Source organism: Myotis davidii, unplaced genomic scaffold, assembly GCF_000327345.1.
Source record: "Myotis davidii unplaced genomic scaffold, ASM32734v1 scaffold76, whole genome shotgun sequence".
NCBI lineage: Eukaryota > Metazoa > Chordata > Mammalia > Chiroptera > Vespertilionidae > Myotis > Myotis davidii.
The window spans coordinates 1,109,465-1,122,430 of NW_006288892.1; the positions used below are offsets into that span (position 1 = coordinate 1,109,465).

General features: G+C 44.5%; 1 protein-coding gene across 1 annotated transcript in view; it reads left to right on the forward strand.

Annotated features, from left to right (window-relative positions):
• Positions 1-265: 265 nt before the first annotated feature.
• The window catches only part of TXNDC5 (thioredoxin domain containing 5 (endoplasmic reticulum)), a 29,714-nt gene continuing 17,013 nt past the window's right edge, over positions 266-12,966 (forward strand). Inside the window, exons 1-2 of the mRNA XM_006761129.2 lie at positions 266-446; positions 5,724-5,829. Of these exons, the coding sequence (XP_006761192.1) occupies positions 358-446; positions 5,724-5,829 (195 nt within the window). The 5' untranslated portion in view covers positions 266-357. The remainder of the gene's footprint in view (positions 447-5,723; positions 5,830-12,966) is intronic.

Sequence of the window (12,966 nt, forward strand, 5' to 3'; positions counted from 1 at the left end):
GCAGCTGGGGCACAGAGGTGATGGGGGAGGTCAGTAGGGGCACCTCAAGGAGGACCTAGCACAGTACCTTGCTAAATTTGGATGTCATGATAAGAACCCTGCAGGGACTTTCAGGGGGGTGGGTTGTAAGCAGGGGAGTGAGGTTTTGTACTGATTGTGAGCTAACCCATCTCTGTTGTGGTGTAAAGAAGGGATGCTAGAGCCCCATTGCCCTGTGGAAATGGCTGAAGGGGGGCGAGGGTTGGGCATCCTCTGACCCTGCACTCAGCACACTTGTTACTCTCACCTTGTTGTAGGTGTGGGCACTGCCAGCGGCTGCAGCCTACTTGGAACGAACTGGGAGACAAGTACAACAGCATGGAAGATGCCAAAATCTACGTGGCTAAAGTGGACTGCACGGCCAGCTCAGACGTGTGCTCCGAGCAGGGGGTGCGAGGATACCCCACGTAAGTGGGAAGGGCACATGCTTCCTGTATCTTCCAGGTTTTCCACTCTTTTTGGCCAGCTGCCTTTGGCCAAAGAAAGCCCAAGTTACATTTTTGGTACCTTCCTGTGTAGTTCTGAGGTGTGAGGGGCTGCTGAATTTAAGCAGGCAGTCCCTGTTGTTAGGAAAGATGATATTTAACACCAGGTCTATATTAGGTGTCTTTTTGTACCTTCTATGGAAAAAGCCTTTGATTAATCAGTGTTGGCTTTTCCTGTTTATAGGAACATGTGTTTTCAAGATAAAAGTGGTGGTCTCTATGAGGTCCTGTTATGTTTGATGTTCACGAGGACATTACACAATTGAGTATAAATTTTGTCATCAATTTAGTATTGATTTTTGATCACTCTGTTATTCCTAAGCATCTTCCTAGAGTATTTCCCATGTTACTAGCACAAGGCTATTTCTTTTGGACAGAAAGGTAACAAAGTGGGATACAGTGGTTCTGACAAGGAACATGACTTCCTCTCTTGACATTTAAAAGAGTTTTTTGGTTTTAAGAAATTGAAACTGGCTTAATAAACAAAGAAGGGGATTCATTAGTAGGGTGTGAGGGAAGCTCTGAGACTCAGCTCCAAAGATTTGGGGGCCTGTTTTTGTGGGTCTCCCTTAAGATGTCTTTACCTTCTGGCTGTGTGTCTCTGCTGCCAGGTGGACTTGGCCCACCACTCATTGGCCCAGCTTAAACGGGTGTTCATTCCGGGTACAGTCTTGTGGCCAGAGAGGCAGGATCTCACAGGAAAAGAGCAGCCCCATTCAGACCACATGGCAGTGGAGAGCCCTTCTCCAAAAAAGGGAAGGTGCTGTTTCCAGGATGACGGCGGGGGATTGGCTGTTGCAGCCCAGAAATGCTTGTTCACATTGATGGGTTAAGGAAAGTCTGTCTAAAACCTGAGTTTATCTCCAAACCTGAGAGTCAGGATGGAAACGCGGAAGGAACTCTGGGCTGGAACCTAGAAGCCAGGGTTGAATCCCAGCTCCACCATCTAGTTATCATGTAACTCTGGCCGCACTGGTTAACTTCTGAGTCTAAAGTAGGGCACTGAGACTCACCCCACCCCCTGAACATTGTTATGAAATAGCATGTGTGCAAACACCATTCTGAGCATACCCAGCAAATGTTAGGTTTCCCCTAACATTTGGAAATTCGGCATTTCCACATAGGACTCTGGAATTCTTGGTCTTTGGTGAATGTTCGCTAATCTAAGTGCCATAGTTCAAGTCTGCATCAAGTCAGGTCAAATAGAGATAAAACTTCCCACCATGTGTACCTACCTAAAGGCACCAGTGTCCTGTGGTCATCACATTGCCTTTAACGTAAACTCTGCTGGGATGGAGTGTCCCAAAGAAGCGGTCACTGAGTCATGGGAGCAGGATGCTCACCTATTGAGAGCCTGTGACTGCAAAGTGCAGGGGCCGCAGAGATGGTTGACTGTGGTGGCCACTCTTAAACAGCTGGCCATCTGTGGCCATGTGGTTGTTTGCACCACCAACCATGCCACAGGGAAGGTGAAACAACAGGAGCTGTCACAGGGCTGAGAGGGCGCACAGTAGGGGCAGCAGAGAGGGGAGTAGAGGTTCCACCTGGACTTGACTATATGAGCTATCTGTCTGGAACGCTCTTCACAGATTTTAAAAGATCCATGTTGGATCATGTGTCCAACATTATTAAGAATATAAGGTCTCCCAGATAAAACCATGCACTGGTTTTGTGTTGAAAAAAAGGTAGAGTGAGCTTACACTATGCCGGTTGTGATTTGGGAAGGACCTTTCATGCCCATCACACATAGGTGCCTGGGGAGAGATTTGTTTCATTGAAGGTAGGAGGCAGATGTGTTGCATAAAATGTAGTCGTAGGAGGGCATTCATAGGTTACCTGTTGAGCTTTTACTTCCTCTAAAATGGTCCTCATCTCATAGAGATGTTGCAGGGCCTGAATCGGATAGCGGATATCAACGCCTGAGCGTGGGGTGTGTGTGTTGGTACCTCTGCTTTTGTGTCATTCTTCCTGGCCCCTGTGACTGGAGGCGAGGATGGGAGAGGGAGGCATTGAGTTCCCGTGCCCCTGCAGGTGGCTGACTGTGCCCAGGAAAGTGTTGAGGTCCTCCTGTGGAGCCAGAAAATAACCTTCATCATCTGGGAGAACGTGAGCAGGGCCAGGGCTGAAAGAGGCTCCTAGGGCTGCCGTAACAGAGTGCCACAAACTGCTGGTTGAAAAGAACAGACATTTATTCTCAGTTCTGGAGGCCAGCAGCACAAAATCCAGGCATCAGCAGGGCCATGCTCCCTCAGAACCTGTCAGGAAAGCCTACTTGCCTCTTCCCTGCTTCTGGGGGTTTGCTAACAATCTTTGGTGTTCCTTGGCATGTAGACGTATCCCTCCAGTCCTCCATCTTCACGTGGCCTTCTCTCTCTGTGTCCACATTTCTCCTTTCATAAGCACACAGTCATAGTAAATGAGAGCTCACCATATTAGCCTCAGTTTAACTTACCTCCGTACAAATCCCCTTTCTACATAAGGCCACATTCACAGGTACTGTGGTTAGGACTGCAACAGATCTGATCTGGGAGACACAGTTCAGTCCATAGCACTATCTCATTGCTTGTAGCAGAACTTTCGTCACATTGTTTTCACAGTGACCCATAAATTTGCTCCCCGACAGTCTCCTTGAAAAAGAAATAGATCACCAAAACTCCCAAATACCCATTCGGAGGTCGGTGGTAGCAGAACAGTTTGGTCTTGTACCCTGCGCTCTCTCTCCCTCCACAGTGAGAATTGAAGTCAGACTGAAAAGTCTGGGGAGGAAGCTCTAATATTATTCCTAGGCTCTATGGACTTTAGGAAGAATCTCAGACTTGGGCAGGCAGAGAAGTTTTCAGTCCATCAAGAAGAGATTTTTAAAAAGTGCTTATTTTGTTTTTGCTCAAAGCACACCACGTTGGGAAAATATCACAGGTTGGGTTTTACTGATTTTTAAAATTAGCAAAGAAATGGGGAATGAGTTTGACAATGCCTGGTCCTTTCTGATATTTGAGGATCCTGAAGCTCTTTGGAGAGAGATGCTTGGAAGGGAGAAGGGAGGTGGAGAGGACAGTAGCATCTTCTAGTTCTCTGGGCCAAGCACATGTTTCCAGAGCTTTATATGGTTCCAGGGGTGGGTCTGGGCATTCTTTTCTTCTTCTTTTTAAAAATTATTGTTTAAGTATTACATATAGTATTACATATGTCTCCCTTTTTCCCCTTTGGCCACCCCCCAGCACATTCCCTCACCCCCCTAGTATCTGTGTCCATTGGTTATGTTTATATGCATGCATACATGTCCTTTGATTGATCTCTTACCCCCATCCCTCCCCTGTCTTACCTCTGAAGATTGACAGTCTGTTCAATGCTTCTCTGTCTCTGGATGTATTTTTGTTCATCAGTTTATGTTGTTCATTATATTTCACAAATGAGTGAGATCGTGTGATATTTTTCTTTCTCCGACTGGCTTATTTCGCTTAGCGTAATGTTCTCCAGGTCCATCCATGCTGTTGCAAATGGTAAGAGTTCTTTCTTTTCTTTTTTTAAAAAAATATATTTTTTTATTGATTTCGGAGAGGAAGAGAGAGATAGAAACATCAATGATGAGAGAGAAGCATTGATCGGCTGCCTTCTGCACACATGTGCCCTTGGCCGGAATTGAACCTGGATCCTTCAATCTGCAGGCCAATACTCTATCAACGGAGCCAAACCGGCTAGGGCTGAGTTCTTTCTTTTTTACAGCAGCGTATTCTTTTTTTTAAAATATATTTTATTGATTTTTTACAGAGAGGAAGGGAGAGAGATAGGGAGTTAGAAATATTGATGAGAGAGAAACATCGATTAGCTGCCTCCTGCACATCTCCTACTGGGGGTGTGCCCGCAACCAAGGTACATGCCCTTGACTGGAATCGAACCCGGGACCTTTCAGTCCGCAGGCTGACGCTCTATCTACTGAGCCAAACTGGTTTCGGCCAGCAGGGTATTCTTAATTGTGAAATCATACTTTGGAGTTGCTTACATTGCTAAACTTCAGGAAGTCACAGGCATACTGGCCAAATCTGGTTAGATTTCGGCTTTTTGTTATGGTTGTAAAAGTGTAAGCTGCTGAGGAAGTGGCATGAATATTCTTTGTTGGAGGCACGTTAGGAAAGTCACCTAAGCCCATCGCAGGCTCTTAGCTTCTGGGTGAGGCCATTAAGCCTGTTTTAATGTAAAGATTTACTGCAGCCAATGACTTCATTTTAAGTCATTTGGGGAGGTAGCTAGTCAAACCCACAGTTCTGATCGCTGCACATCTTACATTTTGACACTGCATTTTGGGCATCTGCTAACGAACTCCAGGTGCATGCTGTAGAATGTAAGGGGTGTTTCAGATGAGCAGGCTTGCCAAAAAAGGCCTGTCTGTGTATTTATCTGTCAGTAGCCACATTTCCCCCTCCGTCCTTGATACTTTCTACTAATTCTGTCAATAGAAGAATTAATCCCGCCCCCTCCTTCCTTGACACCTTCTACCAAGTGTTATCACGAGCATGTTTTCCCATGACCGGTGGCATGATACAGGGCCTGGAAGCATTTACTTGAGCCTCTGGCGATGTCTTTTGCTCACCTCTGAAGGAATGCTCCATACTCTGTCTGCAGACCTCTTCAGAGGCTAATATGTGTAGAAAAAAGAAAAGATTCCTTCTCTGTGGGGAAATGAGTAACCACCGGCCATTGTCAAGGTTGTTCTTACACCTGGATGCTCATGCTTTGTAAGTCAAGGAGCTGTCACGGCAGCCTGGGGATACAGTGCTGTTTCTACTACAGTTCTCATTTTAAAAAATATGAAAAAGCAGGACATACAACTACTAACGCTGGGAAGGATGGCAAACCCCTGGCAGGGAAAGTTTGAGAGCTCTGCACAAGTGAACACCTGCAGCCTGGGGTTTAAGTCACAGCTTTGGGCTTGATGTGTCCACCTCAGCTTTATTTTTCTTGAATAAAATATAAAACTTTAAAAACTATAGGATTAAATTAATATATCATCTCCTAGATTGTTTTTTTTTTCTTTGCAAGTTTCGTCAGAGAGTGGCAGATACTGCCTGGCTGCAGCCCACTGATCACTCACTTCCTGGCTGCCTCCCTAAACCAGCTTGCTCCTTGATATGACGGTGTTCTTTGCTCAGAGCAGTTTGGAGTGCTTTAAAAATCTGCTGTAATCCTGTGTTCCCCTTTCAGCTTGAAGCTGTTCAAGCCTGGCCAGGAAGCTGTGAAATACCAAGGTCCCCGGGACTTCCAGGCACTGGAAAACTGGATGCTGCAGACACTGAACGAGGAGCCTGCTGTAAGTGCACAGAGGGCTCCCTCCCTCTCTTTCTTTCTACATTTTGGGGTAATAAAGAGGCTGGTTTAGGTGAAAAGTTAAGGATACTATTTTGAGACTACTTTTTACTTTTTTAGGACTCATTGATATAAGATTAACTTTTTTTCCTTCTCAAATTTTTTTATTGTGTTAAAAAACACAACACAAAATGTACTGTCTTCACTGTTTTAAGTGTACAGTTTAATGGCATTAAATACATTCATCATGTTGTGCAAAAGTCACCACCATCCTTCTCCAAAACTGTCTTCATCTCTAAGACGGAAACTCTGTACAATTAAACACTTAACTCCCCAACCCCCTTCCCCCAGCTCCTGGCAACCACCACTCTACTTTTTGTCTCTATGTTTTTAACTCTACGTACCTTATGTAAGTGGAAAAGATTAACTTTTAACAAACTTTTTATTATCGAAATATTCAAACATGTACAAAAGTAGAAAGAAGAGTCTAGTGCCAAGAGTCTAGTCCAACCCGTGTGCCGCAAGAATTTTTAAAGCATGCAATAGCTGACTCTCGCTGTAGTTAGCTATGTGTGCCATGAGATGAAAAAGGTTGAAAATGGCTGGTCTAGTGAATGATGTCTGAGTGATGAGGAGTGTAACGAAGATGGCCCCCTGTGCCCATCCCTAGCTTCAACAAGTATCCCAGAGTGTGAATCCTTCCTTTTCTTCTCAACCTCAGTCCATAAGATGTTACTGGCTTTGCTGATATTGTAACTTAATACTCTTAAAACTTTTAGTGTCTTAATTTCCTCCATACACTAAGGGTAATATCAGGAAGTTGTGGAAACTGGATGATTTCTGAGATATTATTTAAAGACATTGCTGTGTGTAGAATGTTACTTACTAAAAAACATTTACAGTACTCTCCTCTTTGACATTGGGAGTCTTAATTTTTTTATGAGTCGTTGTGATTGTAAATCATTCTTTACGTGTCCCTTCGAGTGTGGTGCTGACTGCTCAGTCCTCAGAGGCTCGGGGACCTTGGTGGCCTGTGGTGTTGTATTGGTGAGGGACTGGAAAGGTGGCCAGTATTCCCATGCTGGATGTTTCTGACGAAAAATTTTAAGAGCAGCCGAAGTCTTTGAATGTGATTTCAATTTAAACACTTAACTTAGACTACCTTATTGTATCAGATAGGTTCACAGATTTAAAGATTGTTTGTGCTCATGTGCGATTCCAGTCTTTGAGGGGCTCAGCTGCCACTGCTGTCATTTTCCAGGGTGTCTGTGTGGTCCTTCATGATGTGTCCCTTCAAGTGCGGTGCAAACTGTCAGTCCCGAGAGGCTCAGGGGACTTTGGTGCCTCCTACGTGCACCTGTATCTCACATCTTATAGTCTATGAGTATATGGTGAAGAATGCTGGAATGCGGCATTGAATAAGTTGACCAGAGCTTGTCTAATTTAAGTAACATGGGAAACCACAAACCTCACAGAGAGTAATTTGCATCTCCATCTTGGCAAGAGAGCTGGGTGAGCCAGGTGCGACTTTCATGCAGCTTTTAGCTTCAGATTGTTTTCTTTTGTGAAAATGTTCTCTGCTGGGAGGAAGCTAATTTTAGAGAGGAGTTAATAGTTTCAAAAAGACTTGTAAAATAAACTTTTCACACAACATAACCCACAGTCTTCTACATTGACGTTATTTAAGAAACCTGCAGCCAGTATCAGAATGGCAGAGAGGCTCATCTATGGGCCAGTGAGCATCCCGTTCATGGGGGACAGCCATGGGCAGGCTGGGAGGGCCGTGCGCGGGGCCAGGGCCAGGGCCAGGCTCAGCGTAGATGTCCTGAGAAGCAGCGTCTTGTCTCAGCGTGGGAGGGCACGGTGCATGGAATCCACCCATCACCACCCTAGAATCACAGTTAACCCACTGGCCATATCTTAGTGCCTCAGAGCAATAGGGATTTCAGCCAACTGCTAGAAACAATGACTGTCCTTCCGGTAGAAGAGCTCATATATTCAAACTTTATATTGCAATCTGAAAACCTTTTCAGTTTGAACTTTGCTGTTTATTGTAAACAAGTTTTTTTAAAAGTTGTTATCTGTATTTATATCTATGTAACTTTGATATATACATTTTTATATTTAGACAGGATAAATTTAGATTTTTTCCCTGAGTGTATGGCAATATTAAAGAAACTCAAAGAGAAGAAAACCTACCATTTCTTACAGTCTGCCCCAATTTTTACATTTCCGTATTTACATCTGTATTAAACAGCTATAGTCATATAAACATAGTTCTTTTCATGAATGAACCTTTTATATAGTGATATTGTTTTTATACTGATCACATGTCATGACAATGGATATTTAGTTATTTATAATTTTCTGTCATCAGAAGTGCAGTAAGGAACATGTTTATAAAGGACATTTTTTTTCTACCTCTCAGGAATGTGTTTAGAATATATTCCCAGACATAAAATAGCAAGACAAGAAATAAATAAATAAATAAAAACAAGACCACTTTTATGGCTCTTGATCAATATTGGCAGATTGTTTTCTTAAGAATCTAGAGTGGGAAAAAGATGGCAGCTGGCAGGACGGAGGTGCGGGAGAGGGTGTGAGTGAGTGAGCGGGTGAAAGGGGAGTGTGTGTATATGTGTGTTGTGGGTGTGAGTGAGGGACAGTTAGATCCTGCAGGAGTATCTGGGGCTGGCAGACCAGGCTCTCCTGGATGGGGAGCCCCTGCCATCATTGCAGGCACTACCTGGGCTGCTGGGTTCGGGCATGGAGCCCACACCATATTGAAGGGGAGAGCGGCATCCTCTAGGAACTCATCATCACCATCACCCAGACTGGCCTTGGACACTGCTCAGGACCCTGCAGCCACACCAGCCAAAGTCCTGCTGCCTGGTCTGCATGCAGACTTGCAGACCTTAGGACGTCCACTTCCAAGGGTACATGGTTCCCACATCAGTAAGTGGGACTTCCCTGCCCTGGCTGCCAACCTCCAGACACTGCAGTCGTGCCGAACCAGCATGCATGGGGCCCACTCACTCCCTGCCCTGGCAGGCGGCTTCCCAGTGCTTCTGGGAGCTGCCCCTGGGCGCGCGTGCATCCAACTAAGGGTGCACGGCCCCTATAGCAAAAACTCGGACTTACCCTGTGCTGGCTGCCAACGTTTGGACACCACAGTCACACTGAACCAGCGCACGTGGGGCCCCCTGACTCCCCGTCCTGGGAGGTGACTTCCTGGTGTCTCTGGGAGCTGCTTGTGGGCACGCAGGCATCCAACCAAGGGCACACGGCCCCTGTAGCAAAAACTCGGACTTCCCCCTCCCCAGCTGCCAGCCCACAGACACCACAGTTCTGCTGCACAAGTGCGCGGGCCCCCCTAGCCCGCCGCCTCAGCAGGCAGCTCCCGGTGCCTCTGTGAGCCACTGCAAGGCAAAAGCATACCCAACCAAGGGCTCAGGACTCCTGCAGCAGAAGCTGGATCTTGCACCTCCCCAGCTGCCAGCATCCGGTCTCCACGGTTGCACCGCTCCAGCACGTAGGCCCCCTGAGCCCACTGCCCCAGTGGACAGCTCCTGGGTGACTCTTTAAGCCACTGCTGGGCATGCGCATACCCAACCAAGGGTGCACTGCTCACGAATCAGAAACTGGGACTTCCCCCTCCCCGGCATCTGGACACCATAATACGCCACAATCGCGCCGCTCCAGCGTGTGGGCTCCAGGAGCACACAGCCCCGCAGACAGTTCCTGGGCCCCTCTGAGAGCTGCCACTGGGCATGTGCCTCCCCAACCAAGGGCCCATGGCCTCCTCTGTAGGATCCATGACTTCCCCCGCCCGCCTGCCTGCTCTAGACACGATGAGTTACTGAGGACTTGCCTCCCCGGACAAGGTCACACGGCTTCAACCACAGACACTGAGACTCCCACATCTCCAGCTGCTGTCTCCTGGACCCCCTCGCGATTCTCAGAGGGAAATCACTTGGGCCAGAGTCCCACTGCCTCAACTGCAGACTATGGGACAACTGCTCCCCATGGTAACAGGCTCTGGGTCCTCATAGTGAATTGCAAAGTGATGCTACCTCAACAAGAGTCACACAACACTGGCCAAAGTTACAGTACCTGAGCCTCAGGCCCCAAGACACCTTCTTCCCAGGCCATGAACTCCAGGAAAGCCCAGTGAACATATACCAGTGAGACCTCAGACAGCCCTTTCCATAAGAGCCAGAACCACTATCACATCCATAACAGCTTGCACAACGAAACCGGGGGTGAGTCACATTGCCAGACAATCCGTGGCATGACTTCACCCACGAATGAGAAATCAACGTTCAAAACCCAACTACATCAGAAGAACCTAAATAGCACAAGAAGGGGGCTCCACTAGATCACCAAGCCCAGGGGATCAGAGAGACTGCACCACTGGGTCCCATAAATCACCAACTACTTAGGACCACCCCCAAAAGAATCTGGATAGCAAAACAGTTGGATCTAAGACATGTAATTAAAACAATACAGCAAAAAATGGGGAGACAAAAAAAACCCCAATACCCAAAGGAAAGAAAAAGGAGAATCATCAGAAAAAGAATGAAATGAAATGGAGGCAAGTAACTGGACAGAGAAAGAATTCAGAGTAATGGTTATAAGGATGCTTAAACGTCTGGAAGATAAATACACACAATTCTATGAGAATTATAAGGAGCTGAATGATTATGTCACCAACATGAAAATGAATCAAGAGGAGATGAAGAATGACATAGCTGCAATAAAGAACACAATGGAAGGTGGAAGGCTTCAACAAAGAGTAGTAGAAGCTGAGGACCACATAAGTGAGCTACAAGACAAGGTAGAAGAGACCACACAAACACAGCAACAACTGGAAAGAAAATTTTAAAAGCAGGAGGAGAGCCTAAGAGAGCTTTGGGACAACACGAGATGAAACAACATCCACATAATAGGGGTACCAGAAGGAGAGGAAGCAGAACAAGGAATAGAAAACCTGTTTGAAGAAATAATAACAGAAAACTTTCCTAATGTTGGGAAGAAAAAAGCCACACAAGTCCAGGAAGCACATAGAGTCCCAAATAAGATGAACCCATAAAGACCAACACCAAGACACATCATAAATTGGCAAACATCAACAACAAAGCAAGAATCCTAAAGGCTGCTAAAGAGAGACAGAAAGTTACCTACAAGGGATCTCCCATTAGACTGTCAAATGTTTTATCAACAGAAACTCATCAGGCCAGAAGGGAATGGAATGAAATATACATAGTGATGCAAAGCAAGGGAGGGAATCCAAGAATACTATACCCAGCAAGGCTCTCATTCAAAATTGAAGGTGAAATCAGGAGCTTCACAGACAAAAAAGGGATAAGGGAGTTTATCACTACCAAGCCAGCAATGCAAGAAATGCTAAACGGACTGCTGTAAATAGAAGAAACAGAAAGGGAAGAAGGAACACAGGCATAAAGAATAAAAATGACCACAAAAAAGTACTTTTCAATAATAACCTTAAATGTAAATGGATTAAATGCTCCAATCAAAAGACATAGGATAGCTGAATGGATAAGAAAACATGACCCTTATATTTCCTATCTACAAGAGACCCACCTCAGAACAAAGGACTCAACACAGACTGATAGTGAAGGGATGGAAAAAAATTTTCAGGCAAATGGAAATGAAAAAAAAAAAGCTGGAGTAGCAATACTTATATCTGACAAAATAGACCTCAAAGTGAAGGTCATAACAAGAGATAAAGAGAGCCACTTCATAATACTAAAGGGAACAATTAAGCAAGAAGGAATAACTATGGTAAACATATATGCACACAATACAGGATCACCCTAATACATAAAAAAAAGCCTTCTGGAAGATATCAAGGGAGAGATCGACAGCAATATAATAATAATAGGGGACTTTAATACTCCATGGACATCACTGGATAAATCTTCTGGAAAAAATCAATAAAGAAACAGCATTCCTAAACCACTCACTAGATCAGATGAAACTAATTGAAATCTTCAAAAAAATGGCAATGAAAACATAAAAACCCAAAATCTATGGGACACAGTGAAAGCAGTCCTGAGAGGGAAATTCATAGCTCTACAGGCCTACCTCAAAAAAAACCACAAGAAAAAATGGTAATAAATTATCTAACCCTGCAACTTAAAGAATTAGGAGGAGAGCAACAAGAAAAGCCCAGAGTAAGCCAAAGGAAGGAAATACTAAAGATCAGAGCAGAAATAAGTGACATAGATTCAAAAAACAAAACAGTACAAAAGATGAAACCAAGAGCTGGTTCATTGAAAGGATAAACAAGATCAATGAACCTCTATCCAGGCTCACCAAGAAACAAAGGAAGAGGACCCAAATAAACAAAATCAGAAATGAAAGAGGTAAAGTAACAACCAACCCCACAGACATACAAAGGATTGTAAATAAATACTATGAACAACTCTCCTCTAACAAACTGAACAACCTCAACGGAATGGACATATTCCTACAAAAATAAAAGCTTCCAAAACTCAATCAGGAAGAATAAAAAAAACCTGAATAGCCAATAACTACAGATGAATTCAAACAGTAATCAAAAAACTTCCAACAAACAAAAGCCCTGGACCAGATGGCTTCATGGGGGAGTTTTACCAAATATTCAAAGAACTAAAATCTATCCTTCTCAGACTATTCTAAAATATTCAAGAGGAAGGCACACTTCCAAGTTCTTTCTACGAAGCCAGCATTATCCTAATCCCAAAACCAGATAAGGACACTACAAAGAAAGAATTACAAGCCAATACCCCTGATGAACATAGATGCTAAAATCCTTAAAAAATTCTAGCAAATCGGATCCAGCAATACATTAGAAAGATCATACACCATGACTAAGTAGGATTTATTCCAGTGATGCTAGGCTGGTACAATATCTGCAAAACAGTAAATGTGATGCATCACATAAACAAATTGAGAGACAAAAATCATATAGTCATATCAATTGATGCAGAAAAAGCACTTGACAAAATCCAGCACCCTTTCCAGATAAAAACTCTCAGCAAAGTGGGAATAGAGGGATCATGCCTCAACATAATAAAAGCCTTATATGGTAAACCTACAGTGAACATATTCAATGGGCAAAAACTAAAACCATTTC